Below are 27777 nucleotides of genomic sequence, written 5' to 3' on the forward strand. Positions count from 1 at the left end.
CCACCCAGCTCACTAAACCACCCAGCTCACTAAACCACCCAGTTCACTAAACCACCCAGCTCACTAAACCACCCAGCTCACTAAACCACCCAGTTCACTAAACCACCGAGCTCACTAAACCACCCAGTTCACTAAACCACCCAGCTCACTAAACCACCCAGCTCACTAAACCACCCAGTTCACTAAACCACCCAGCTCACTAAACCACCCAGCTCACTAAACCACCCAGCTCACTAAACCACCCAGCTCACTAAACCACCCAGTTCACTAAACCACCCAGCTCACTAAACCACCCAGCTCACTAAACCACCCAGCTCACTAAACCACCCAGCTCACTAAACCACCCAGTTCACTAAACCACCCAGCTCACTAAACCACCCAGCTCACTAAACCACCCAGCTCACTAAACCACCCAGCTCACTAAACCACCCAGTTCACTAAACCACCCAGTTCACTAAAACTGGCAATGCTGCAGATGGAAAGGCTTTCATCAATGGGGAACAGGCCCAATCATTGCTGTGTTACCTCAGTCAGCGATAGATAGCGACGAAACATACTTTATTTGTAGGAAAATCCTAGAGATTGCCACCTTTACAACAACAACAAAGGCTGTCCTGTTGTCTTAAGCTGTCCGGTTGTCTTTAGGATCCTTGATGCTTTTAATGTCTCATGTAAAGCACTTTGAATTGCCTTGTTGCTGAAATGTGCTATACATATAAACTTGCATTGCCTTCTCTGGGTTCTCCTGTGTCTCAGGATTTCCCTGTGTCCTCTGGGTTCTCAGGGTTCTCCTGTGTTCTCTGGGTTCTCCTCTGTCTCAGGGTTCTCCTGGGTTCTCTTGGTTCTCCTGTGTCTCAGGGTTCTCCTGGGTTCTCCTGTGTCTCAGGGTTCTCCTGGGTTCTCTGGGTTCTCCTGTGTCTCTGTGTAATGTATCTGGGTTCTCTGGGTTCTCCTGTGTCCTGCTTTCCTTTGTGTTTATTTGTGAAGGGTAAGTTATTCCTGTTTGTCTCCATGGTGATGTGTGTTATTGAGGTGGACTGGACCTTGTTAATTGAACAGCCGCTGGCTAAACATCAATCAATCAATCAATCAATCAATCAAAGCTTTATTTGTATAGCGCATTTCATACCCAGAGGCAACACAATGCGCTTTACAGAGAACAAGGGAGTTGGGCATACGACCCACCCCTACATATTCCAGAGGGAAGCAAAAAACCAGTATCACCCGGGGGCCAGATAAGTGAGCTGTAAAAATTCTTCCCTGACCCCTCTCAACAAGGTGATCAAGCAAGCTCCTGGAGTATGTTTGTCTACCGGCTAAGAACATTTATAAAGCAATAAATTACATTAAATTACAGAGTAAGAGAGGCTAAAAACATCATAGGAGAGACATAGCAAATACTGGTGTGTGTTTGCCTTGGCCCAGGCCTAAAGCCGGAAGTGGGCTGGTGTATGTCTGTGTGTACGTGTGTGTGTGTTAACTAAATGCTACGACATCCACAGCAGACACAGGGGTATCTATCGGACTCAGGGTGGTCTGCGGGCGACTGTGGGGCATCCACTGGACCTGGTTAGAAGGTAGGAGGGAGAGAGAGAGGCACTAGGGGAGGCAGAAAACGGTTAGTAGCACGCTGAGCCATTGAAGCAACACAGATGTCAGAACAGAACAAACCTGTTTCAGGGTAACCAGCTTCTGTACATTACTTGATATACAGTTCATAGCAGGATATACACCAATGTATACAGAGGATTCACAGGTAGATTTGAGGCTGCCTTTCTGTGTCTCAAGGTCCTGGCTAGTGATTGTAGGCTTGGTCGAAAAGGTACGTCTTGAGATCTCGCTTGAAGACCTCCGTTGTTTCGGCCCTTCTTAGGCACTCCGGTAGGGTGTTCCAGAGGTTGGGGGCATAGAAACTAAAAGCTGCCTCTCCGTGTTTCTTGGTCCTGGCTTTTGGAACTGTTAAAAGTTCAGTGCCTAAGGATCTGAGTGGTCTGTTGGGCATGTACCTAACAAGCATGTCTGAAATGTATTCTGGTGCGTGACTGTGGAGAGATTTATAGACTAGTAATAGTAGTGTAACCAGTGTAGTGATTTTAAGGCTGGTGTGATGTGTGCCCTTCGTCTAGTCTTAGTGAGGACTCGTGCTGCAGCATTCTGTATCATTTGTCGCTTAGAGATTGCTTTCTTTGGTAGGCCTGATAGTAGAGCATTGCAGTAGTCCAGCCTGCTTGTGATGAAAGCATGTATTTCGGTGTCAGCCTGAGAGAGAAAGGGTTGCACCTTGGCAATGTTCCTTAGGTGGTAAAAAGATGTCTTTGTAATATAGGGTTATTATAATAAGGGTTAGGGTTATAACCCTAACCCAAATATTATTCTTGATGTGGTTTTCGAAATTCAGATCTGAGTCAAGTACTGTATGACACCTGGGTTTTTAGCCTGGCATTTGGTGTCAATTTCCAGAGTTTTTAAATCTGCAGATAGTTTCCCTTTCAGCTTTTTCTCCAATGATCAGTACTTCTGTTCTGTCCTGGTTTAGTTGGAGGAAATTATGTTGACATCCATACATTTATATCCGTAATACACTTGACAAGGCAGTCAACCAAGCTGTAGTTACTGGGTGTTACGGAAATATAGAGTTGGGTATCATCTGCGTAGCTATGGTAGCTAATGTTGTGCCTCCTGATGACACTGCCAAGGGGCAGCATGTACAGGCTGAAGAGTAGAGGTCCTAGGATCGATCCTTGGGATCTTTCCTGAACTATGGTCACCGAGGGCAACAAAGAAATCACGACCGGTTAGATAGGTCTTAAGCCAATTAAGGACTGGACTGGAGAGGCCAACCCACTTCTCCAGTCTTTTGATGAGGATTGCATGATCTATAGTATCAAAGGCTGCACTCAGGTCCAGGAGGACGAGAATAGAGAGCTCTTAGGAGTCAGCATTAGTTCTACAGTAGCTCATTAAACACAGTAGCCCTTTAAACGGTAACCCTTTAAATACAGTAACCATTTAAAGCCCCACTATGTTGTTGATTTCATCTTAAAATATCAGTTTCAAAGTCGATCTATTGGTGTGCTGGATTATTATAGCGAGAACAGCAGCTCTTCCATTCCCACAGAGGGGTCCGGCGGCCTGGATTTGCACTATAACTTTTCACGGCTCGGTTTTCTCTCGCATGAACGTTCTGCTTTACCTTCAGCTCTCCTCTTCTAATTTGCCGGCAGACTCCGTTTTCCTCAGCTTGTCAGTTGTCAACAAATGCATGTGAGAGGCGTAACAGGTGTCTCAGCGTTTTACGACAATGGTACTGCGGTTGTAATGGCTCTAGTGGCCTTTAGCGACCGCTAAAGTGCACAAAACTAGACGCTACATAATGGGGCTTTAAATACAGTAGCCCTTTAAATACAGTAACCCTTTAAATACAGTAACCCTTTAAACACAGTAGCCCTTTAAACACAGTAGCCCTTTAAATACAGTAACCCTTTAAATACAGTAGCCCTTTAAACACAGTAGCCCTTTAAACACAGTAACCCTTTAAATACAGTAACCCTTTAAACACAGTAACCCTTTAAATACAGTAACCCTTTAAATACAGTAGCCCTTTAAACACAGTAACCCTTTAAACACAGTAACCCTTTAAATACAGTAACCCTTTAAATACAGTAACCCTTTAAACACAGTAACCCTTTAAATACAGTAGCCCTTTAAATACAGTAACCCTTTAAATACAGTTACCCTTTAAATACAGTAGCCCTTTAAATACAGTAACCCTTTAAATACAGTTACCCTTTAAATACAGTAGCCCTTTAAATACAGTAACCCTTTAAATACAGTAACCCTTTAAATACAGTAGCCCTTTAAATACAGTAACCCTTTAAATACAGTAACCCTTTAAATACAGAAGCCCTTTAAATACAGTAACCCTTTAAATACAGTAGCCCTTTAAATACAGTAGCCCTTTAAATACAGTAACCCTTTAAACACAGTAACCCTTTAAATACAGTAGCCCTTTAAACACAGTAGCCCTTTAAATACAGTAGCCCTTTAAATACAGTAACCCTTTAAATACAGTAACCCTTTAAACACAGTAACCCTTTAAATACAGTAACCCTTTAAATACAGTAACCCTTTAAATACAGTAGCCCTTTAAATACAGTAACCCTTTAAACACAGTAACCCTTTAAATACAGTAGCCCTTTAAATACAGTAACCCTTTAAATACAGTAACCCTTTAAACACAGTAACCCTTTAAATACAGTAACCCTTTAAATACAGTAACCCTTTAAATACAGTAGCCCTTTAAATACAGTAGCCCTTTAAATACAGTAGCCCTTTAAACACAGTAGCCCTTTAAATACAGTAACCCTTTAAATACAGTAACCCTTTAAATACAGTAACCCTTTAAATACAGTAACCCTTTAAACACAGTAACCCTTTAAATACAGTAACCCTTTAAATACAGTAACCCTTTAAATGCAGTAACCCTTTAAACACAGTAACCCTTTAAATACAGTAGCCCTTTAAATACAGTAACCCTTTAAATACAGTAACCCTTTAAACACAGTAACCCTTTAAATACAGTAACCCTTTAAATACAGTAACCCTTTAAACACAGTAACCCTTTAAATACAGTAGCCCTTTAAATACAGTAACCCTTTAAACACAGTAACCCTTTAAATACAGTAACCCTTTAAATACAGTAACCCTTTAAATACAGTAGCCCTTTAAATACAGTAACCCTTTAAATACAGTTACCCTTTAAATACAGTAGCCCTTTAAATACAGTAACCCTTTAAATACAGTTACCCTTTAAATACAGTAGCCCTTTAAATACAGTAACCCTTTAAATACAGTAACCCTTTAAATACAGTAACCCTTTAAATACAGTAGCCCTTTAAATACAGTAACCCTTTAAATACAGTAACCCTTTAAATACAGAAGCCCTTTAAATACAGTAACCCTTTAAATACAGTAGCCCTTTAAATACAGTAGCCCTTTAAATACAGTAACCCTTTAAATACAGTAACCCTTTAAATACAGTAGCCCTTTAAATACAGTAGCCCTTTAAATACAGTAACCCTTTAAACACAGTAGCCCTTTAAACACAGTAGCCCTTTAAATACAGTAACCCTTTAAATACAGTAGCCCTTTAAACACAGTAGCCCTTTAAACACAGTAACCCTTTAAATACAGTAACCCTTTAAACACAGTAACCCTTTAAATACAGTAACCCTTTAAATACAGTAGCCCTTTAAACACAGTAACCCTTTAAATACAGTAACCCTTTAAACACAGTAACCCTTTAAATACAGTAGCCCTTTAAATACAGTAACCCTTTAAATACAGTTACCCTTTAAATACAGTAGCCCTTTAAATACAGTAACCCTTTAAATACAGTAGCCCTTTAAATACAGTAACCCTTTAAATACAGTAACCCTTTAAATACAGTAACCCTTTAAATACAGTAGCCCTTTAAATACAGTAACCCTTTAAATACAGTAACCCTTTAAATACAGAAGCCCTTTAAATACAGTAACCCTTTAAATACAGTAGCCCTTTAAATACAGTAACCCTTTAAATACAGTAGCCCTTTAAACACAGTAGCCCTTTAAACACAGTAACCCTTTAAATACAGTAACCCTTTAAATACAGAAGCCCTTTAAATACAGTAACCCTTTAAATACAGTAACCCTTTAAATACAGAAGCCCTTTAAATACAGTAACCCTTTAAATACAGTAACCCTTTAAATACAGAAGCCCTTTAAATACAGTTACCCTTTAAATACAGAAGCCCTTTAAATACAGTAACCCTTTAAATACAGTAACCCTTTAAATACAGTAGCCCTTTAAATACAGTAACCCTTTAAATACAGTAACCCTTTAAATACAGAAGCCCTTTAAATACAGTAACCCTTTAAATACAGTAGCCCTTTAAATACAGTAACCCTTTAAATACAGTAGCCCTTTAAACACAGTAGCCCTTTAAACACAGTAACCCTTTAAATACAGTAACCCTTTAAACACAGTAACCCTTTAAATACAGTAACCCTTTAAATACAGTAGCCCTTTAAACACAGTAACCCTTTAAACACAGTAACCCTTTAAATACAGTAACCCTTTAAATACAGTAACCCTTTAAACACAGTAACCCTTTAAATACAGTAGCCCTTTAAATACAGTAACCCTTTAAATACAGTTACCCTTTAAATACAGTAGCCCTTTAAATACAGTAACCCTTTAAATACAGTTACCCTTTAAATACAGTAGCCCTTTAAATACAGTAACCCTTTAAATACAGTAACCCTTTAAATACAGTAACCCTTTAAATACAGTAGCCCTTTAAATACAGTAACCCTTTAAATACAGTAACCCTTTAAATACAGAAGCCCTTTAAATACAGTAACCCTTTAAATACAGTAGCCCTTTAAATACAGTAGCCCTTTAAATACAGTAACCCTTTAAACACAGTAACCCTTTAAATACAGTAACCCTTTAAATACAGTAACCCTTTAAATACAGTAGCCCTTTAAATACAGTAACCCTTTAAACACAGTAACCCTTTAAATACAGTAGCCCTTTAAATACAGTAACCCTTTAAATACAGTAACCCTTTAAACACAGTAACCCTTTAAATACAGTAACCCTTTAAATACAGTAACCCTTTAAATACAGTAGCCCTTTAAATACAGTAGCCCTTTAAATACAGTAGCCCTTTAAACACAGTAGCCCTTTAAATACAGTAACCCTTTAAATACAGTAACCCTTTAAACACAGTAACCCTTTAAATACAGTAACCCTTTAAATACAGTAACCCTTTAAACACAGTAACCCTTTAAATACAGTAGCCCTTTAAATACAGTAACCCTTTAAATACAGTAACCCTTTAAACACAGTAACCCTTTAAATACAGTAACCCTTTAAATACAGTAACCCTTTAAACACAGTAACCCTTTAAATACAGTAGCCCTTTAAATACAGTAACCCTTTAAACACAGTAACCCTTTAAATACAGTAACCCTTTAAATACAGTAACCCTTTAAATACAGTAGCCCTTTAAATACAGTAACCCTTTAAATACAGTTACCCTTTAAATACAGTAGCCCTTTAAATACAGTAACCCTTTAAATACAGTTACCCTTTAAATACAGTAGCCCTTTAAATACAGTAACCCTTTAAATACAGTAACCCTTTAAATACAGTAACCCTTTAAATACAGTAGCCCTTTAAATACAGTAACCCTTTAAATACAGTAACCCTTTAAATACAGAAGCCCTTTAAATACAGTAACCCTTTAAATACAGTAGCCCTTTAAATACAGTAGCCCTTTAAATACAGTAACCCTTTAAATACAGTAGCCCTTTAAATACAGTAGCCCTTTAAATACAGTAGCCCTTTAAATACAGTAGCCCTTTAAATACAGTTACCCTTTAAATACAGTAGCCCTTTAAATACAGTAACCCTTTAAATACAGTTACCCTTTAAATACAGTAGCCCTTTAAATACAGTAACCCTTTAAATACAGTAACCCTTTAAATACAGTAGCCCTTTAAATACAGTAACCCTTTAAATACAGTAACCCTTTAAATACAGAAGCCCTTTAAATACAGTAACCCTTTAAATACAGTAGCCCTTTAAATACAGTAGCCCTTTAAATACAGTAACCCTTTAAACACAGTAACCCTTTAAATACAGTAGCCCTTTAAACACAGTAGCCCTTTAAATACAGTAGCCCTTTAAATACAGTAACCCTTTAAATACAGTAACCCTTTAAACACAGTAACCCTTTAAATACAGTAACCCTTTAAATACAGTAACCCTTTAAATACAGTAGCCCTTTAAATACAGTAACCCTTTAAACACAGTAACCCTTTAAATACAGTAGCCCTTTAAATACAGTAACCCTTTAAATACAGTAACCCTTTAAACACAGTAACCCTTTAAATACAGTAACCCTTTAAATACAGTAACCCTTTAAATACAGTAGCCCTTTAAATACAGTAGCCCTTTAAATACAGTAGCCCTTTAAACACAGTAGCCCTTTAAATACAGTAACCCTTTAAATACAGTAACCCTTTAAATACAGTAACCCTTTAAATACAGTAACCCTTTAAACACAGTAACCCTTTAAATACAGTAACCCTTTAAATACAGTAACCCTTTAAATGCAGTAACCCTTTAAATACAGTAGCCCTTTAAATACAGTAACCCTTTAAATACAGTAACCCTTTAAACACAGTAACCCTTTAAATACAGTAACCCTTTAAATACAGTAACCCTTTAAACACAGTAACCCTTTAAATACAGTAGCCCTTTAAATACAGTAACCCTTTAAATACAGTAACCCTTTAAACACAGTAACCCTTTAAATACAGTAACCCTTTAAATACAGTAACCCTTTAAACACAGTAACCCTTTAAATACAGTAGCCCTTTAAATACAGTAACCCTTTAAACACAGTAACCCTTTAAATACAGTAACCCTTTAAATACAGTAACCCTTTAAATACAGTAGCCCTTTAAATACAGTAACCCTTTAAATACAGTTACCCTTTAAATACAGTAGCCCTTTAAATACAGTAACCCTTTAAATACAGTTACCCTTTAAATACAGTAGCCCTTTAAATACAGTAACCCTTTAAATACAGTAACCCTTTAAATACAGTAGCCCTTTAAATACAGTAACCCTTTAAATACAGTAACCCTTTAAATACAGAAGCCCTTTAAATACAGTAACCCTTTAAATACAGTAGCCCTTTAAATACAGTAGCCCTTTAAATACAGTAACCCTTTAAATACAGTAGCCCTTTAAATACAGTAGCCCTTTAAATACAGTAGCCCTTTAAATACAGTAGCCCTTTAAATACAGTTACCCTTTAAATACAGTAGCCCTTTAAATACAGTAACCCTTTAAATACAGTTACCCTTTAAATACAGTAGCCCTTTAAATACAGTAACCCTTTAAATACAGTAACCCTTTAAATACAGTAGCCCTTTAAATACAGTAACCCTTTAAATACAGTAACCCTTTAAATACAGAAGCCCTTTAAATACAGTAACCCTTTAAATACAGTAGCCCTTTAAATACAGTAGCCCTTTAAATACAGTAACCCTTTAAACACAGTAACCCTTTAAATACAGTAGCCCTTTAAACACAGTAGCCCTTTAAATACAGTAGCCCTTTAAATACAGTAACCCTTTAAATACAGTAACCCTTTAAACACAGTAACCCTTTAAATACAGTAACCCTTTAAATACAGTAACCCTTTAAATACAGTAGCCCTTTAAATACAGTAACCCTTTAAACACAGTAACCCTTTAAATACAGTAGCCCTTTAAATACAGTAACCCTTTAAATACAGTAACCCTTTAAACACAGTAACCCTTTAAATACAGTAACCCTTTAAATACAGTAACCCTTTAAATACAGTAGCCCTTTAAATACAGTAGCCCTTTAAATACAGTAGCCCTTTAAACACAGTAGCCCTTTAAATACAGTAACCCTTTAAATACAGTAACCCTTTAAATACAGTAACCCTTTAAATACAGTAACCCTTTAAACACAGTAACCCTTTAAATACAGTAACCCTTTAAATACAGTAACCCTTTAAATGCAGTAACCCTTTAAATACAGTAGCCCTTTAAATACAGTAACCCTTTAAATACAGTAACCCTTTAAACACAGTAACCCTTTAAATACAGTAACCCTTTAAATACAGTAACCCTTTAAACACAGTAACCCTTTAAATACAGTAGCCCTTTAAATACAGTAACCCTTTAAACACAGTAACCCTTTAAATACAGTAACCCTTTAAATACAGTAACCCTTTAAATACAGTAGCCCTTTAAATACAGTAACCCTTTAAATACAGTTACCCTTTAAATACAGTAGCCCTTTAAATACAGTAACCCTTTAAATACAGTTACCCTTTAAATACAGTAGCCCTTTAAATACAGTAACCCTTTAAATACAGTAACCCTTTAAATACAGTAACCCTTTAAATACAGTAGCCCTTTAAATACAGTAACCCTTTAAATACAGTAACCCTTTAAATACAGAAGCCCTTTAAATACAGTAACCCTTTAAATACAGTAGCCCTTTAAATACAGTAGCCCTTTAAATACAGTAACCCTTTAAATACAGTAACCCTTTAAATACAGTAGCCCTTTAAATACAGTAGCCCTTTAAATACAGTAACCCTTTAAACACAGTAGCCCTTTAAACACAGTAGCCCTTTAAATACAGTAACCCTTTAAATACAGTAGCCCTTTAAACACAGTAGCCCTTTAAACACAGTAACCCTTTAAATACAGTAACCCTTTAAACACAGTAACCCTTTAAATACAGTAACCCTTTAAATACAGTAGCCCTTTAAACACAGTAACCCTTTAAATACAGTAACCCTTTAAACACAGTAACCCTTTAAATACAGTAGCCCTTTAAATACAGTAACCCTTTAAATACAGTTACCCTTTAAATACAGTAGCCCTTTAAATACAGTAACCCTTTAAATACAGTAGCCCTTTAAATACAGTAACCCTTTAAATACAGTAACCCTTTAAATACAGTAACCCTTTAAATACAGTAGCCCTTTAAATACAGTAACCCTTTAAATACAGTAACCCTTTAAATACAGAAGCCCTTTAAATACAGTAACCCTTTAAATACAGTAGCCCTTTAAATACAGTAACCCTTTAAATACAGTAGCCCTTTAAACACAGTAGCCCTTTAAACACAGTAACCCTTTAAATACAGTAACCCTTTAAATACAGAAGCCCTTTAAATACAGTAACCCTTTAAATACAGTAACCCTTTAAATACAGAAGCCCTTTAAATACAGTAACCCTTTAAATACAGTAACCCTTTAAATACAGAAGCCCTTTAAATACAGTTACCCTTTAAATACAGAAGCCCTTTAAATACAGTAACCCTTTAAATACAGTAACCCTTTAAATACAGTAGCCCTTTAAATACAGTAACCCTTTAAATACAGTAACCCTTTAAATACAGAAGCCCTTTAAATACAGTAACCCTTTAAATACAGTAGCCCTTTAAATACAGTAACCCTTTAAATACAGTAGCCCTTTAAACACAGTAGCCCTTTAAACACAGTAACCCTTTAAATACAGTAACCCTTTAAACACAGTAACCCTTTAAATACAGTAACCCTTTAAATACAGTAGCCCTTTAAACACAGTAACCCTTTAAACACAGTAACCCTTTAAATACAGTAACCCTTTAAATACAGTAACCCTTTAAACACAGTAACCCTTTAAATACAGTAGCCCTTTAAATACAGTAACCCTTTAAATACAGTTACCCTTTAAATACAGTAGCCCTTTAAATACAGTAACCCTTTAAATACAGTTACCCTTTAAATACAGTAGCCCTTTAAATACAGTAACCCTTTAAATACAGTAACCCTTTAAATACAGTAACCCTTTAAATACAGTAGCCCTTTAAATACAGTAACCCTTTAAATACAGTAACCCTTTAAATACAGAAGCCCTTTAAATACAGTAACCCTTTAAATACAGTAGCCCTTTAAATACAGTAGCCCTTTAAATACAGTAACCCTTTAAACACAGTAACCCTTTAAATACAGTAACCCTTTAAATACAGTAACCCTTTAAATACAGTAGCCCTTTAAATACAGTAACCCTTTAAACACAGTAACCCTTTAAATACAGTAGCCCTTTAAATACAGTAACCCTTTAAATACAGTAACCCTTTAAACACAGTAACCCTTTAAATACAGTAACCCTTTAAATACAGTAACCCTTTAAATACAGTAGCCCTTTAAATACAGTAGCCCTTTAAATACAGTAGCCCTTTAAACACAGTAGCCCTTTAAATACAGTAACCCTTTAAATACAGTAACCCTTTAAATACAGTAACCCTTTAAACACAGTAACCCTTTAAATACAGTAACCCTTTAAATACAGTAACCCTTTAAACACAGTAACCCTTTAAATACAGTAGCCCTTTAAATACAGTAACCCTTTAAATACAGTAACCCTTTAAACACAGTAACCCTTTAAATACAGTAACCCTTTAAATACAGTAACCCTTTAAACACAGTAACCCTTTAAATACAGTAGCCCTTTAAATACAGTAACCCTTTAAACACAGTAACCCTTTAAATACAGTAACCCTTTAAATACAGTAACCCTTTAAATACAGTAGCCCTTTAAATACAGTAACCCTTTAAATACAGTTACCCTTTAAATACAGTAGCCCTTTAAATACAGTAACCCTTTAAATACAGTTACCCTTTAAATACAGTAGCCCTTTAAATACAGTAACCCTTTAAATACAGTAACCCTTTAAATACAGTAACCCTTTAAATACAGTAGCCCTTTAAATACAGTAACCCTTTAAATACAGTAACCCTTTAAATACAGAAGCCCTTTAAATACAGTAACCCTTTAAATACAGTAGCCCTTTAAATACAGTAGCCCTTTAAATACAGTAACCCTTTAAATACAGTAGCCCTTTAAATACAGTAGCCCTTTAAATACAGTAGCCCTTTAAATAAAGTAGCCCTTTAAATACAGTAGCCCTTTAAATACAGTAACCCTTTAAACACAGTAACCCTTTAAATACAGTAACCCTTTAAACACAGTAACCCTTTAAATACAGTAACCCTTTAAATACAGTAACCCTTTAAATACAGTAGCCCTTTAAATACAGTAACCCTTTAAACACAGTAGCCCTTTAAATAAAGTAGCCCTTTAAACACAGTAACCCTTTAAACACAGTAACCCTTTAAATACAGTAGCCCTTTAAACACAGTAGCCCTTTAAATACAGTAACCCTTTAAACACAGTAACCCTTTAAATACAGTAGCCCTTTACTTACAGTAGCCCTTTAAATACAGTAGCCCTTTAAATACAGTAACCCTTTAAATACAGTAACCCTTTAAATACAGTAACCCTTTAAATACAGTAGCCCTTTAAATACAGTAGCCCTTTACTTACAGTAGCCCTTTAAATAAAGTAGCCCTTTAAATACAGTAGCCCTTTAAATACAGTAGCCCTTTAAATACAGTAACCCTTTAAATACAGTAACCCTTTAAATACAGTAGCCCTTTACTTACAGTAGCCCTTTAAATACAGTAGCCCTTTAAATACAGTAGCCCTTTAAATACAGTAGCCCTTTAAATACAGTAACCCTTTAAATACAGTAACCCTTTAAACACAGTAGCCCTTTAAATACAGTAACCCTTTAAACACAGTAGCCCTTTAAATACAGTAACCCTTTAAATACAGTAACCCTTTAAATACAGTAGCCCTTTAAATACAGTAACCCTTTAAACACAGTAGCCCTTTAAATACAGTAACCCTTTAAATACAGTAACCCTTTAAACACAGTAACCCTTTAAATACAGTAACCCTTTAAATACAGTAACCCTTTAAATACAGTAACCCTTTAAACACAGTAACCCTTTAAATACAGTAGCCCTTTAAATACAGTAACCCTTTAAACACAGTAACCCTTTAAACACAGTAACCCTTTAAATACAGTAACCCTTTAAATACAGTAACCCTTTAAACACAGTAACCCTTTAAATACAGTAGCCCTTTAAATACAGTAACCCTTTAAACACAGTAACCCTTTAAATACAGTAACCCTTTAAATACAGTAACCCTTTAAATACAGTAGCCCTTTAAATACAGTAACCCTTTAAATACAGTTACCCTTTAAATACAGTAGCCCTTTAAATACAGTAACCCTTTAAATACAGTTACCCTTTAAATACAGTAGCCCTTTAAATACAGTAACCCTTTAAATACAGTAACCCTTTAAATACAGTAACCCTTTAAATACAGTAGCCCTTTAAATACAGTAACCCTTTAAATACAGTAACCCTTTAAATACAGAAGCCCTTTAAATACAGTAACCCTTTAAATACAGTAACCCTTTAAATACAGTAGCCCTTTAAATACAGTAGCCCTTTAAATAAAGTAGCCCTTTAAATACAGTAGCCCTTTAAACACAGTAACCCTTTAAATACAGTAACCCTTTAAATACAGTAACCCTTTAAATACAGTAGCCCTTTAAATACAGTAACCCTTTAAACACAGTAACCCTTTAAACACAGTAGCCCTTTAAATACAGTAGCCCTTTAAATACAGTAACCCTTTAAACACAGTAACCCTTTAAACACAGTAGCCCTTTAAACACAGTAGCCCTTTAAATACAGTAACCCTTTAAACACAGTAACCCTTTAAATACAGTAGCCCTTTACTTACAGTAGCCCTTTAAATACAGTAGCCCTTTAAATACAGTAACCCTTTAAATACAGTAACCCTTTAAATACAGTAACCCTTTAAATACAGTAACCCTTTAAATACAGTAACCCTTTAAACACAGTAACCCTTTAAATACAGTAACCCTTTAAACACAGTAACCCTTTAAACAAAGTAGCCCTTTAAATACAGTAGCCCTTTAAATACAGTAGCCCTTTAAACACAGTAACCCTTTAAATACAGTAACCCTTTAAATACAGTAACCCTTTAAATACAGTAGCCCTTTACTTACAGTAGCCCTTTAAATACAGTAGCCCTTTAAATACAGTAGCCCTTTAAATACAGTAGCCCTTTAAATACAGTAGCCCTTTAAATACAGTAACCCTTTAAATACAGTAACCCTTTAAATACAGTAACCCTTTAAACACAGTAGCCCTTTAAATACAGTAACCCTTTAAACACAGTAGCCCTTTAAATACAGTAACCCTTTAAATACAGTAACCCTTTAAATACAGTAGCCCTTTAAATACAGTAACCCTTTAAACACAGTAGCCCTTTAAATACAGTAACCCTTTAAATACAGTAACCCTTTAAACACAGTAACCCTTTAAACACAGTAACCCTTTAAATACAGTAACCCTTTAAATACAGTAACCCTTTAAATACAGTAACCCTTTAAACACAGTAACCCTTTAAATACAGTAGCCCTTTAAATACAGTAGCCCTTTAAATACAGTAACCCTTTAAATACAGTAACCCTTTAAACACAGTAGCCCTTTAAATACAGTAACCCTTTAAATACAGTAACCCTTTAAATACAGTAGCCCTTTAAATACAGTAACCCTTTAAATACAGTAGCCCTTTAAATACAGTAGCCCTTTAAATACAGTAACCCTTTAAATACAGTAACCCTTTAAACACAGTAGCCCTTTAAATACAGTAACCCTTTAAATACAGTAACCCTTTAAACACAGTAGCCCTTTAAACACAGTAGCCCTTTAAATACAGGGGGTCCCGTAATGGTAGGGGAAACACTGAAATACATCCCAATCACAAAATTATTATGAAAACCGGATACAATCCTAAAATAAATTTCATGTGGGGGGGGGGGGGGGTTAGGTAAAATAATAATTGATAGGGGTCGATTTCGCAGGATTTGTGATCGACAGTCGTTGAGAACCGAATGGTGATTCTTTCATGAACATATTTTTCTCCCCACCCCTACCCTGTTGTCTCTGGTCAGGGAGAGAAGGACTGGGAGAAGTACGAGGTGGCCCGCAGGTTGAAGAGCTGTGTGGACGGAATACGCAAACATTACCTGGAGGACCTCAAGTCCAAACTGATGGGCACCCGCCAGAGAGCAGTGGCTCTCTACTTCATAGACAAGGTGCGCCTCTGATTGGCTTGGACTCCTGATTGGTCAACCGTTCATTGCACATGCACTGTGTTCTGTGTGTGTGAAGCGTGTTCTGTGATGTGTGTGTGTGTGATCTGTGATGTATGTGTGTGTGTGTGAAGCGTGATGTGTGTGTGTGTGTGTGTGTGTGAAGCGTGATGTGTGTGTGTGTGTGTGAAGCGTGATCTGTGATGTGTGTGTGTGTGATCTGTGATGTGTGTGTGTGTGATCTGTGATGTGTATGTGTGTGTGTGTGAAGCGTGATCTGTGATGTGTGTGTGTGCGCGCATGTGTGAGACTGCTGCGCGTGTGGGTGGGTGCCATTTCCCTGCCTGTGTGTGTGTGTGTGTGTGTACAGCTGGCTCTGAGAGCGGGTAACGAGAAGGAGGAGGGCGAGACGGCGGACACGGTGGGCTGCTGCTCTCTCAGGGTGGAGCACATCTCCCTCCACGAGCGCCTGGACGGCAGCGACCATGTGGTGGAGTTTGACTTCCTGGGTAAAGACTGCATCCGCTACTACAACAAGGTCCCCGTCATAAAGAGGGTAAGCACACACACACACACACACGCACAGATAACCTTCCCTCACCACACACACACACACACACACACACACACACGCACAGATAACCTTCCCTCACCACACACACACACACACACACACACACACACATACGCACAGATAACCTTCCCTCACCACACACACACACACACACACACACACATACGCACAGATAACTTTCCCTCACCACACACACACACACACACACACACACAGATAACCTTCCCTCACCACACACACACACACACACACACACACACACACACACACACATACGCACAGATAACCTTCCCTCACCACACACACACACACACACACACACATATGCACAGATAACTTTCCCTCACCACACACACACACACACACACACACACACACACACACACACACGCACAGATAACTTTCCCTCACCACACACACACACACACACACACACATATGCACAGATAACTTTCCCTCACCACACACACACACACACACACACACACACACACGCACAGATAACTTTCCCTCACCACACACACACACACACACACACACATACGCACAGATAACTTTCCCTCACCACACACACACACATACGCACAGATAACTTTCCCTCACCACACACACACACACACACACACACATACGCACAGATAACTTTCCCTCACCACACACACACACACACACACACACATACGCACAGATAACTTTCCCTCACCACACACACACACACACACACACACACATACGCACAGATAACTTTCCCTCACCACACACACACACACACACACACACACACACACACACACACACACACACACATACGCACAGATAACTTTCCCTCACCACACACACACACACACACACACACACACACGCACAGATAACTTTCCCTCACCACACACACACACACACATACGCACAGATAACTTTCCCTCACCACACATACTATCTTTTTTCGGTCTTTAAATCTCTCTCACACACCTGTACCTCTTCAGTCTCTACTCAACTTTTTTCTAGAGTTTTTCCACAGCAGAACCCCCCGCTCAAATGTGGCCAGTCGTCATAGCAACGCTGGATGACGTCATCTAGAGAGGTGTCTTGCGCCCGCTATGCTAGTGCAGTCGCCAAATGGAATAAATATCATACATATAAACCTAAAATTCAATCAAACTTAAAAATTGACAGATTGAGCTCTAACAAATGTATGCTTTCAGTCACGTCCTTGTTTTGACTGCCTAGCGCAATCATGGGAGTTTCCCAATTTAAATGGACAAAATACCGCACACATGCTGTATTCACAAAACAATAATTTTTCCCATGGACAGAAAGAGGATGAGGATGAGTAGTTCTATTTTGGGAAGCTTCGACCCTAAAAGCTGCAATAACTGATATTTTTTCCCACATTTTGTCAAAACTAATTAAAACCACCTGACATCAGATTGTTTTAGTGAACCCATAGTACTACTAACCCTAATAGCATCCAACTTCAATGACTCACCCCTACCAGTCAATGACTCACCCCTACCAGTCAATGACTCACCGCTACCAGTCAATGACTCACCCCTACCAGTCAATGACTCACCCCTACCAGTCAATGACTCACCCCTACCAGTCAATGACTCACCGCTACCAGTCAATGACTCACCGCTACCAGTCAATGACTCACCGCTACCAGTCAATGACTCACCCCTACCAGTCAATGACTCACCCCTACCAGTCAATGACTCACCCCTACCAGTCAATGACTCACCCCTACCAGTCAATGACTCACCCCTACCAGTCAATGACTCACCCCTACCAGTCAATGACTCACCGCTACCAGTCAATGACTCACCCCTACCAGTCAATGACTCACCCCTACCAGTCAATGACTCACCGCTACCAGTCAATGACTCTCCCCTACCCGTCTTGTTTTTCATGTTTATTTATTTCTGTGTTGTCAAATGACAGCCCATAACTTGGCTTCGCCCCCGTGCCTTGAACGTACATGTTGCACATTTTAGGCCTCTTACTGCCATCTAGCGGTAGGAACGCTTTAAGGGCTTCACTGAAGCAGGCTAGCTCCCTGACCAATCAGCGGTCTGCAGCGTTTACACGACCTCGCTACAGCTCGCCTACAACCTTGAAGGAGCTGGACCCAGAAAAGGAGCGCTTCACCTCACCTTTTTTTCGGCGGTGGAAATAAGCCGTAACTCGCCTGTTGAGGTGAGCTGAAAACTGTAACCGCTCAACTCAACTTGCCTTTTGGGTGGTGGAAAACCAAAAGAAGGAAGTAGAGTTGGGGGGAGTTGCTACTTTTTGGGGGCTGTGGAAACCCACTAGCCTCGTGAGACCAACCTTACCTCACAAGCTCACGATCTATGGGCAGGCGAGTTCCGATTGAAATTGGATATTGGACAGATGGTTCATCCAATTACCTGCTAAGTTTCCTACGGACAGTTCCCGAATGGTTATTATGCGAATAATTGTCTGAGGAAGAGCCTTTGTGCTCGAAACGTCACTTTACTTTTGCACTTGCAATAAAAATAAAATTAATGGCAAGTTATCTGGTGCGCGGAACTCTATTTTTCCTTATCTATTGTGCGAAGTCTGGTTTGGCTATTTAAAACACGGAGTACTTTGTGACAGTTGCTTGGATGTATACTAGTATACATTTATGTATAAATGTAATGGTCTGCCTCCTTCAGAGTTCAACTCAGCAATTAGGCTGTGAAAGCGAGCGCGCCTCTTGGAATCTAGTCATAGCCCATTGTTGCACAGATTTCCGTCACGTCATGATTTGGCTTCATTAATTAATATGAGCACACTTTAGTGGCAATGTGCCGTGCACCCCTGATCATTGAATAGCAAGTTAAATTACTATAATATTAAAGACTGCGGATGTCAGACGATAGGCTACATATTAGGTGTATTAGGTGTATTAGGTGTATTAGGTGTATTAGGTGTATTAAGCGCCAAATCCAGAGCTCCCATACAAAAGGAACGCAGCATAAACAATAGGGATTGCCCAAATGAATGAATGAGGTGACTAATTATTTAAGTATTTTTATAAATATTTATATTTTTATCTAATTCTATTATATTTAGTTTAATCGACTATTATTTCTTGCAAAATCTGCGCCGTTTATTAGTTTAAACGACTAGTCGCGCACATCCCTAATTCCCATAGAGACAGATATTATTTATGTCAGTCACTGTAATTGTCAAAAAAAAGAGACTAAATGAAAACCAGGTTGATTTGTTTTCATCATGGTTCTGCCAAACACCTGTCAGTACAGTATGGGACTGGATATCAACGGGAGTGTGTCAGGAAGCAGACATTTCTATTACCATCCCTCTGAACACAAACACAATAACAGGGACCAGCGTAAACATTGGAACATCCCTGAGATGGAATGCTAGGATGCATTTGCACCCGACAGCAGAAGTGTTTGGTTTTACTGGGACAGGGTGTAATTATTCAAATGAGCTTATTTAAAAGCAACATATCAGGTACATTTAATTAGTTCCCTGCATATTTTAGCCTGAGTAATGGCTGGGAGGGTAGGGTAGGTCTGGTAAATGTCAGCTGGACTTGGAGGAATGTTTGTCTCTAACCCCCAGAGATGGGGGGGGGGCGTGTCTCTCATCAGAGATGTTGGAAGTACGGATGGGGGTGCGGCAGCCCCCCCTATCGACAGCTTCCTTCTACTGCACCAAAAGGGTTTTGTTTTTTTACGAACTCAAAATGGACAATCCGCTCTACCTCCTGAGCCACAGTCGCCCCACTCAAGTAAAAGACTGGAATTGTTTTGATGTCTTCCAGTCAGGATTTCGACCACAACACTGAGACTGCTCTAGTTAAGGTCTTGATTAAACACAGACAATGGCAGAATTTCAGTCTTAGTATTATTATTGGATCTCAGTGCTGCATTCGACATGGTTGACCACAACATATTACTAAGCCAACTGGAAAACTGTCTGGGAATTTCTGGCACAGTGCTAGACTGGTTTGAATCCTACTTGAAGGACAGGGACTACTTTGTGTCTAAAGGCAAATAACAAATTTGAGCGGACAAAAATGACTTGTGGAGTTCCCCAAGGCTCCATTCTGGGGCCTCTTCTGTTCACCATTTACATGCTCCTACTTGCTCAAATTATTGAAAACAACAAAATGTTACCATAGTGATGCAGACGACACACATTTATATCACCAGGGGACTATAATCCCATACAAGCGCTGAGTAAGTGCATTGAACAAATCAACGATTGGATGTGCCAGAACTTTCGTAGACTAAACAAAGATAAAACTGAATTGTTTTTGGAGTCAAAGAAGAACGATTAAAAGTTAGCACTCGGCTTCAATCAGTAATGCTAAAAACTACAAACAAAGCCAGAAGTCTTGGTGTAGTCATGGACTGCATTTCAACAGCCATGTCAAGACAATTACAAAGTCAGCCTACTATCAACTGAAGAATATATCAATGATTAAAGGATTTATGTCTCAGCAGGATCTGGAAAAACGTGTCCATGCGTTTATCTGACTACTGTAATGGTGTGTTTACAGGTCTCTCTAAAAAATCAATCAGACAGATTCAGAAGGCTGCTGCTCGAGTTCTCACTAAGACTAAGAAACTGGATCCCATCACTCCAGTTCTGAGGTCCTTACACTGGCTTCCTGTCTGTCAAATAATTTACTTTAAAATACTGCTGTTGGTTTATAAAGCACTGAATGGTTTAGGGCCAAAATATATTTCTGATCTGCTGCTACATTATGAACCATCCAGACCCCTCAGGTCATCTGGCACAGGCCTGCTTTCTGTCCCGAGTCAAAACAAAACATGGAGAAGCAGCGTTCAGTTTTTATGCTCCACATATCTGGAACAAACTTCCAGAAAACTGAAGGTCTGCTGCAACTCTGTTATTTTAAATCAAGACTGAATACTTCTTTTTGCTGCTGCTTTTTATTAAATAAAATAATTATTCATTCATACACTACGGTGTAACTTTTATTCTTGTATTTTATTTGTCCTGCATTTTGTTTTAAATGTCCTTTTTATAATGTGTTTTTTGCATTTTGTTTTATGTCCTTTTATAATGTGTTTCTTGCACTTTGTCTTGATGTTTTAATGTCTCATGTAAAGCACTTTAAATTGCTTTGTTGTTGAAATGTGCTCTGCAAATAAACCTGCCTTGCCTATGGAGGACAAGAGATGCCTTCATTCAGAGAAGTGGTCTCTCGTTCAAGTAGGCTGCGCATATTGTACCTTCGAGGGCCTGATTTGCCTAATGACTTTCGATTTTCTTCAGCCCTCGGTCTTTCTGTATACTGTCGTCCCAAAATATGAATATGAATTAGGAGCTCATGCAATGTGTCAAACGCCTGCCCATGAAAGCCTTCTCCTTAGCTAAGATAGTAGCAGACTAATCCAGCACCGAAAATTCACCAGAATCCAGCAAACGGAAGTGTTTAACCCTCCTGATTTCCCAGGGGAGGAAAGAACCCCCCACTAATGCCCCCCCATCATATTTACAGCACCCAAATGTGTTCCAGCGTCCCTGTCTATATTCACTGGCCAAATGGGACTCATCATTACCAGTCATCTCAAAACCACTTCCACCACGGTCCTCCGAGCAGCTGCGATCATCCGCCGGACCTCAGAGACGTCTGCTCGACCTGAAGAACCCTGGCAGACCTGAAGAACCCTGGCAGACCTGAAGCACCCTGGCAGACCTGAAGAACCCTGGCAGACCTGAAGAAACCTGGCAGACCTGAAGAACCCTGGCAGACCTGAAGCGCACTGGCAGACCTGAAGCGCCCTGGCAGACCTGAAGAACCCTGGCAGACCTGAAGAACCCTGGCAGACCTGAAGAACCCTGGCAGACCTGAAGCGCCCTGGCAGACCTGAAGCATGAGGGCAGACCTGAAGAACCCTGGCAGACCTGAAGAACCCTGGCAGACCTGAAGCACCCTGGCAGACCTGAAGCATGAGGGCAGACCTGAAGAACCCTGGCAGACCTGAAGCGTGGTGGCAGACCTGATGGCAGACCTGAAGCGCGGTGGCAGACCTGATGGCAGACCTGAAGCGCGGTGGCAGACCTGATGGCAGACCTGAAGCGCGGTGGCAGACCTGATGGCAGACCTGAAGCATGAGGGCAGACCTGATGGCAAACCTGAAGCGTGGTGGCAGACCTGATGGCAGACCTGAAGCGTGGTGGCAGACCTGATGGCAGACCTGAAGCGTGGTGGCAGACCTGGCGCCACCATTCCTCTCCGCACATCATCTCATTCTCTGTCTCGCTATTTACTCCCCGGTGGCTCCAGGCAAGATAGTCGCTCAAATCAGTGTGTTTAGGAAGGAAACACATCAGTGTGTTTAGGAAGGAAACACATCTGCTAGCATTAATTATCTCTTTGCATATTTAAGCTGCTGGTTAAATAGCGCGAGGGGGGGGGGGGGGGGGTACAACTTGTTAGAAATGTCAAATGTAATTGAGCCAATCTTTACTCTGTGGCCCCCCTGTGAGTGAGAGGATTAGAGAGAGGGGGAAGCGGCTCCTGGCTGTAGGCCCACGTTGTGGTTGGATCAGGACCATTAGGAAGAGGCCCTATCTGGCCTGCAGGCGTCTGGAGTCTGAATGGAATCTCCTCTCTCTCTCTCTCTTGCTCTCTCTCTCTCTCTCTCTCTCTCTCTCTCTCTCTCTCCCTCCCTCCCTCCCTCTCCCCCTCTTTCTCTCTCTCTCTCCCTCCCTCCCTCTCCCCCTCTTTCTCTCCCTCTCTCTCTCTCTCCCTCTCCCTCCCTCCCTCTCTCTCTCTCTCTGTGTGTTCTCTTATATACTATTACTACTAACTATCATAATCATTTTCCATTTGGAAAAGCAGAGAGGAACTTCCCATGCACACAGGAGCTTCGGTTTTTACATTCCTCCTGGGGTTTGAGGGTCTGAGAAGCATAGTCCCCAGTCAGTCTGTCTCTGGGTGGGATGGACTAGTCCTCAGTCTGTCTGTCTCTGGGTGGATGGACTAGTCCCCAGTCTGTCTGTCTCTGGGTGGGATGGACTAGTCCCCAGTCAGTCTGTCTCTGGGTGGATGGACTAGTCCCCAGTCAGTCTGTCTCTGGGTGGGATGGACTAGTCCCCAGTCAGTCTGTGTGGGATGGACTAGTTCTCAGTCAGTCTGTCTCTGGGTGGGATGGACTAGTCCCCAGTCAGTCTGTGTCTGGGTGGGATGGACTAGTCCCCAGTCTGTCTGTCTCTGGGTGGGATGGACTAGTCCCAAGTCTGTCTGTCTCTGGGTGGGATGGACTAGTTCTCAGTCAGTCTGTCTCTGGGTGGATGGACTAGTCCCCAGTCAGTCTGTGTCTGGGTGGGATGGACTAGTCCCCAGTCTGTCTGTGTCTGGGTGGATGGACTAGTCCCCAGTCAGTCTGTCTCTGGGTGGATGGACTAGTCCCCAGTCAGTCTGTCTCTGGGTGGGATGGACTAGTCCCCAGTCAGTCTGTCTCTGGGTGGGATGGACTAGTTCTCAGTCAGTCTCTCTGGGTGGGATGGACTAGTCCCCAGTCAGTCTGTCTCTGGGTGGATGGACTAGTCCCCAGTCAGTCTGTCTCTGGGTGGGATGGACTAGTCCCCAGTCAGTCTGTCTCTGGGTGGGATGGACTAGTCCCAAGTCTCTCTGTGTCTGGGTGGGATGGACTAGTCCCAAGTCTCTCTGTGTCTGGGTGGATGGACTAGTTCTCAGTCAGTCTCTCTGGGTGGATGGACTAGTCCCCAGTCAGTCTTACTCTGGGTGGATGGACTAGTCCTCAGTCTGTCTTACTCTGGGTGGATGGACTAGTCCCCAGTCTGTCTGTCTCTGGGTGTGATGGACTAGTCCTCAGTCTGTCTGTCTCTGGGTGGATGGACTAGTCCTCAGTCTGTCTGTCTCTGGGTGGATGGACTAACGCATCAATCAATCAATCAATCAATCAATCAAAGCTTTATTTGAATAGCGCATTTCATACCCAGAGGCAACACAATGCGCTTTACAGAGAACAAGGGAGGTGGGCATAAGACCCACTCTCTACATATTCCAGAGGGAAGCAAAAAAACAGTAATCACCCGGGGGCCAGATAAGTGAGCTGTAAAAATTCTTCCCTGACCCCTCTCAACAAGGCGATCGAGCAAGCTCCTGGAGTATGTTTGTCTACCGGCTAAGAACATTTATAAAGCAATACATTACATTAAATTACATTTCAGAGTGAGAGAGGCTAAAAGCATCATAGGAGAGAGAACATTCTACGGACATGCTACAACATCCACAGCAGACACGGGGGTATCTATCGGACTTCGGGAGGTCTGCTGGTGACAGTGGGGCATCCACTGGACCTGGTTATCCATCCTATCCCGGTGTTGGCAGGTTTAATAAGGCATGCTGTCCTTGTCTCCTCAGGTGTTCAAGAACCTGAAGCTGTTTCTGGAGAAGAAGGAGGCAGGAGACGACCTGTTTGACCGCCTCAGTGTGAGTGCCCACCCTGCCCTCGCATCCCTTCTCTTCTGGAGAAGAGGGGTGTTTCTCCTGTCCCCTTCCCCACTAAAACAGTGTTGGCACAGTTTCTACCACTCGGCAAAGACCAACCACAAGAGGAGCAACTTATTACGAAAAAGCGATCATATTTTTTAAGTTAAGATGAACAGAATGGCACTAGTGATGGGTGATTAATGTAGCCTGCCTACGCTATAACATCCATGATAAGAAGCTACGAGAGCACTTAGAATACATAATAGCTTTATTTATGTATTATTTCATATCCCTCTCACATTTACTGTGATCAGCCTAAATTGTAAAGATGGTAGCCTACCGTAGTGTAGTAGTGTAGTCTAGGCACTCTTTACTCCACATACACACAGTATACCCACTTCTTATGACTGATGTAAAAACTGATCATTTCAGAATGCTTGCTGTTATTTGGCTGCTGGTTATTTCCCACCTCGCAGTCCGATCCCTGCGTTCACTTAGCCTGGTACGATCAGCCCGTTCTCCTGAGCTCACATTCTGTTCACTAACGCAGAACGGTCTGTAGTCTGTATTAAACACAGTTAACATAGTAGTCTGTATTAAACAGTTAGCAGAGTAGTCTGTGTATTAAACACAGTTAGCAGAGTAGTCTGTATTAAACACAGTTAGCAGAGTAGTCTGTATTAAACACAGTTAACATAGTAGTCTGTATTAAACACAGTTAGCAGAGTAGTCTGTGTATTAAACACAGTTAGCAGAGTAGTCTGTGTATTAAACACAGTTAGCAGAGTAGTCTGTATTAAACACAGTTAGCAGAGTAGTCTGTGTATTAAACACAGTTAGCAGTGTAGTGTGTATTAAACACAGTTAGCAGAGTAGTCTGTATTAAACACAGTTAGCAGAGTAGTCTGTATTAAACACAGTTAGCAGAGTAGTCTGTATTAAACACAGTTAGCAGAGTAGTCTGTATTAAACACAGTTAGCAGAGTAGTCTGTGTATTAAACACAGTTAGCAGTGTAGTCTGTATTAAACACAGTTAGCAGAGTAGTCTGTATTAAACACAGTTAGCAGAGTAGTCTGTATTAAACAGTTAACATAGTAGTCTGTGTATTAAACACAGTTAGCAGAGTAGTCTGTATTAAACACAGTTAGCAGAGTAGTCTGTATTAAACACAGTTAACATAGTAGTCTGTATTAAACACAGTTAGCAGAGTAGTCTGTATTAAACACAGTTAGCAGAGTAGTCTGTATCAAACACAGTTAACATAGTAGTCTGTATCAAACACAGTTAGCAGAGTAGTGTGTATTAAACACAGTTAGCAGAGTAGTCTGTGTATTAAACACAGTTAGCAGAGTAGTCTGTATTAAACACAGTTAGCAGAGTAGTCTGTATTAAACACAGTTAGCAGAGTAGTCTGTATTAAACACAGTTAACATAGTAGTCTGTATCAAACACAGTTAGCAGAGTAGTCTGTGTATTAAACACAGTTAGCAGAGTAGTCTGTGTATTAAACACAGTTAGCAGAGTAGTCTGTATTAAACACGGTTAGCAGGGTAGTCTGTATTAAACACAGTTAGCAGAGTAGTCTGTATTAAACACAGTTAGCAGAGTAGTCTGTATTAAACACAGTTAGCAGAGTAGTCTGTATTAAACACAGTTAGCAGAGTAGTCTGTATTAAACACAATTAGCAGAGTAGTCTGTATCAAACACAGTTAACATAGTAGTCTGTATCAAACACAGTTAGCAGAGTAGTCTGTATTAAACACAGTTAACATAGTAGTCTGTATCAAACACAGTTAGCAGAGTAGTCTGTATCAAACACAGTTAACATAGTAGTCTGTATCAAACACAGTTAGCAAGTAGTCTGTATTAAACAGTTAGCAGAGTAGTCTGTATTAAACACAGTTAGCAGAGTAGTCTGTATTAAACACAGTTAACATAGTAGTCTGTATTAAACACAGTTAACATAGTAGTCTGTATTAAACACAGTTAGCAGAGTAGTCTGTGTATTAAACACAGTTAGCAGAGTAGTCTGTATTAAACACAGTTAGCAGAGTAGTCTGTATTAAACACAGTTAGCAGAGTAGTCTGTATTAAACACAGTTAGCAGAGTAGTCTGTATTAAACACAGTTAGCAGAGTAGTCTGTATTAAACACAGTTAGCAGAGTAGTCTGTATTAAACACAGTTAGCAGAGTAGTCTGTATCAAACACAGTTAACATAGTAGTCTGTATCAAACACAGTTAGCAAGTAGTCTGTATTAAACACAGTTAGCAGAGTAGTCTGTATTAAACACAGTTAGCAGAGTAGTCTGTATTAAACACAGTTAGCAGAGTAGTCTGTATTAAACACAGTTAACATAGTAGTCTGTATTAAACACAGTTAACATAGTAGTCTGTATTAAACACAGTTAGCAGAGTAGTCTGTATTAAACACAGTTAGCAGAGTAGTCTGTGTATTAAACACAGTTAGCAGAGTAGTCTGTGTATTAAACACAGTTAGCAGAGTAGTCTGTATTAAACACAGTTAGCAGAGTAGTCTGTATTAAACACAGTTAGCAGAGTAGTCTGTGTATTAAACACAGTTAGCAGAGTAGTCTGTATTAAACACAGTTAGCAGAGTAGTCTGTATTAAACACAGTTAGCAGAGTAGTCTGTGTATTAAACACAGTTAGCAGAGTAGTCTGTATTAAACACAGTTAGCAGAGTAGTCTGTATTAAACACAGTTAGCAGAGTAGTCTGTATTAAACACAGTTAGCAGAGTAGTCTGTATTAAACACAGTTAACAGAGTAGTCTGTATTAAACACAGTTAGCAGAGTAGTCTGTATTAAACACAGTTAGCAGAGTAGTCTGTATTAAACACAGTTAGCAGAGTAGTCTGTATTAAACACAGTTAGCAGAGTAGTCTGTATTAAACACAGTTAGCAGAGTAGTCTGTGTATTAAACACAGTTAGCAGAGTAGTCTGTATTAAACAGTTAGCAGAGTAGTCTGTGTATTAAACACAGTTAACAGAGTAGTCTGTATTAAACACAGTTAGCAGAGTAGTCTGTATTAAACACAGTTAGCAGAGTAGTCTGTATTAAACACAGTTAGCAGAGTA

At 39.7% G+C, this 27777-nt stretch overlaps 1 protein-coding gene across 1 annotated transcript in view; it reads left to right on the forward strand.

Annotated features, from left to right (window-relative positions):
* Window positions 1-27777, forward strand: part of LOC311319833 (DNA topoisomerase I, mitochondrial) — a gene marked incomplete at its 5' end in the record, with an annotated part of 57772 nt that overhangs the window by 17512 nt on the left and 12483 nt on the right. Inside the window, 3 exons of the mRNA XM_084451439.1 lie at window positions 15493-15636; window positions 16004-16189; window positions 24606-24674. Coding sequence (XP_084307565.1) covers window positions 15493-15636; window positions 16004-16189; window positions 24606-24674 — 399 coding nt within the window. The remainder of the gene's footprint in view (window positions 1-15492; window positions 15637-16003; window positions 16190-24605; window positions 24675-27777) is intronic.

Source organism: Borostomias antarcticus (genome assembly GCF_949987555.1).
Source record: "Borostomias antarcticus genome assembly, chromosome: 16".
Classification (NCBI taxonomy): Eukaryota; Metazoa; Chordata; class Actinopteri; order Stomiiformes; family Stomiidae; genus Borostomias; species Borostomias antarcticus.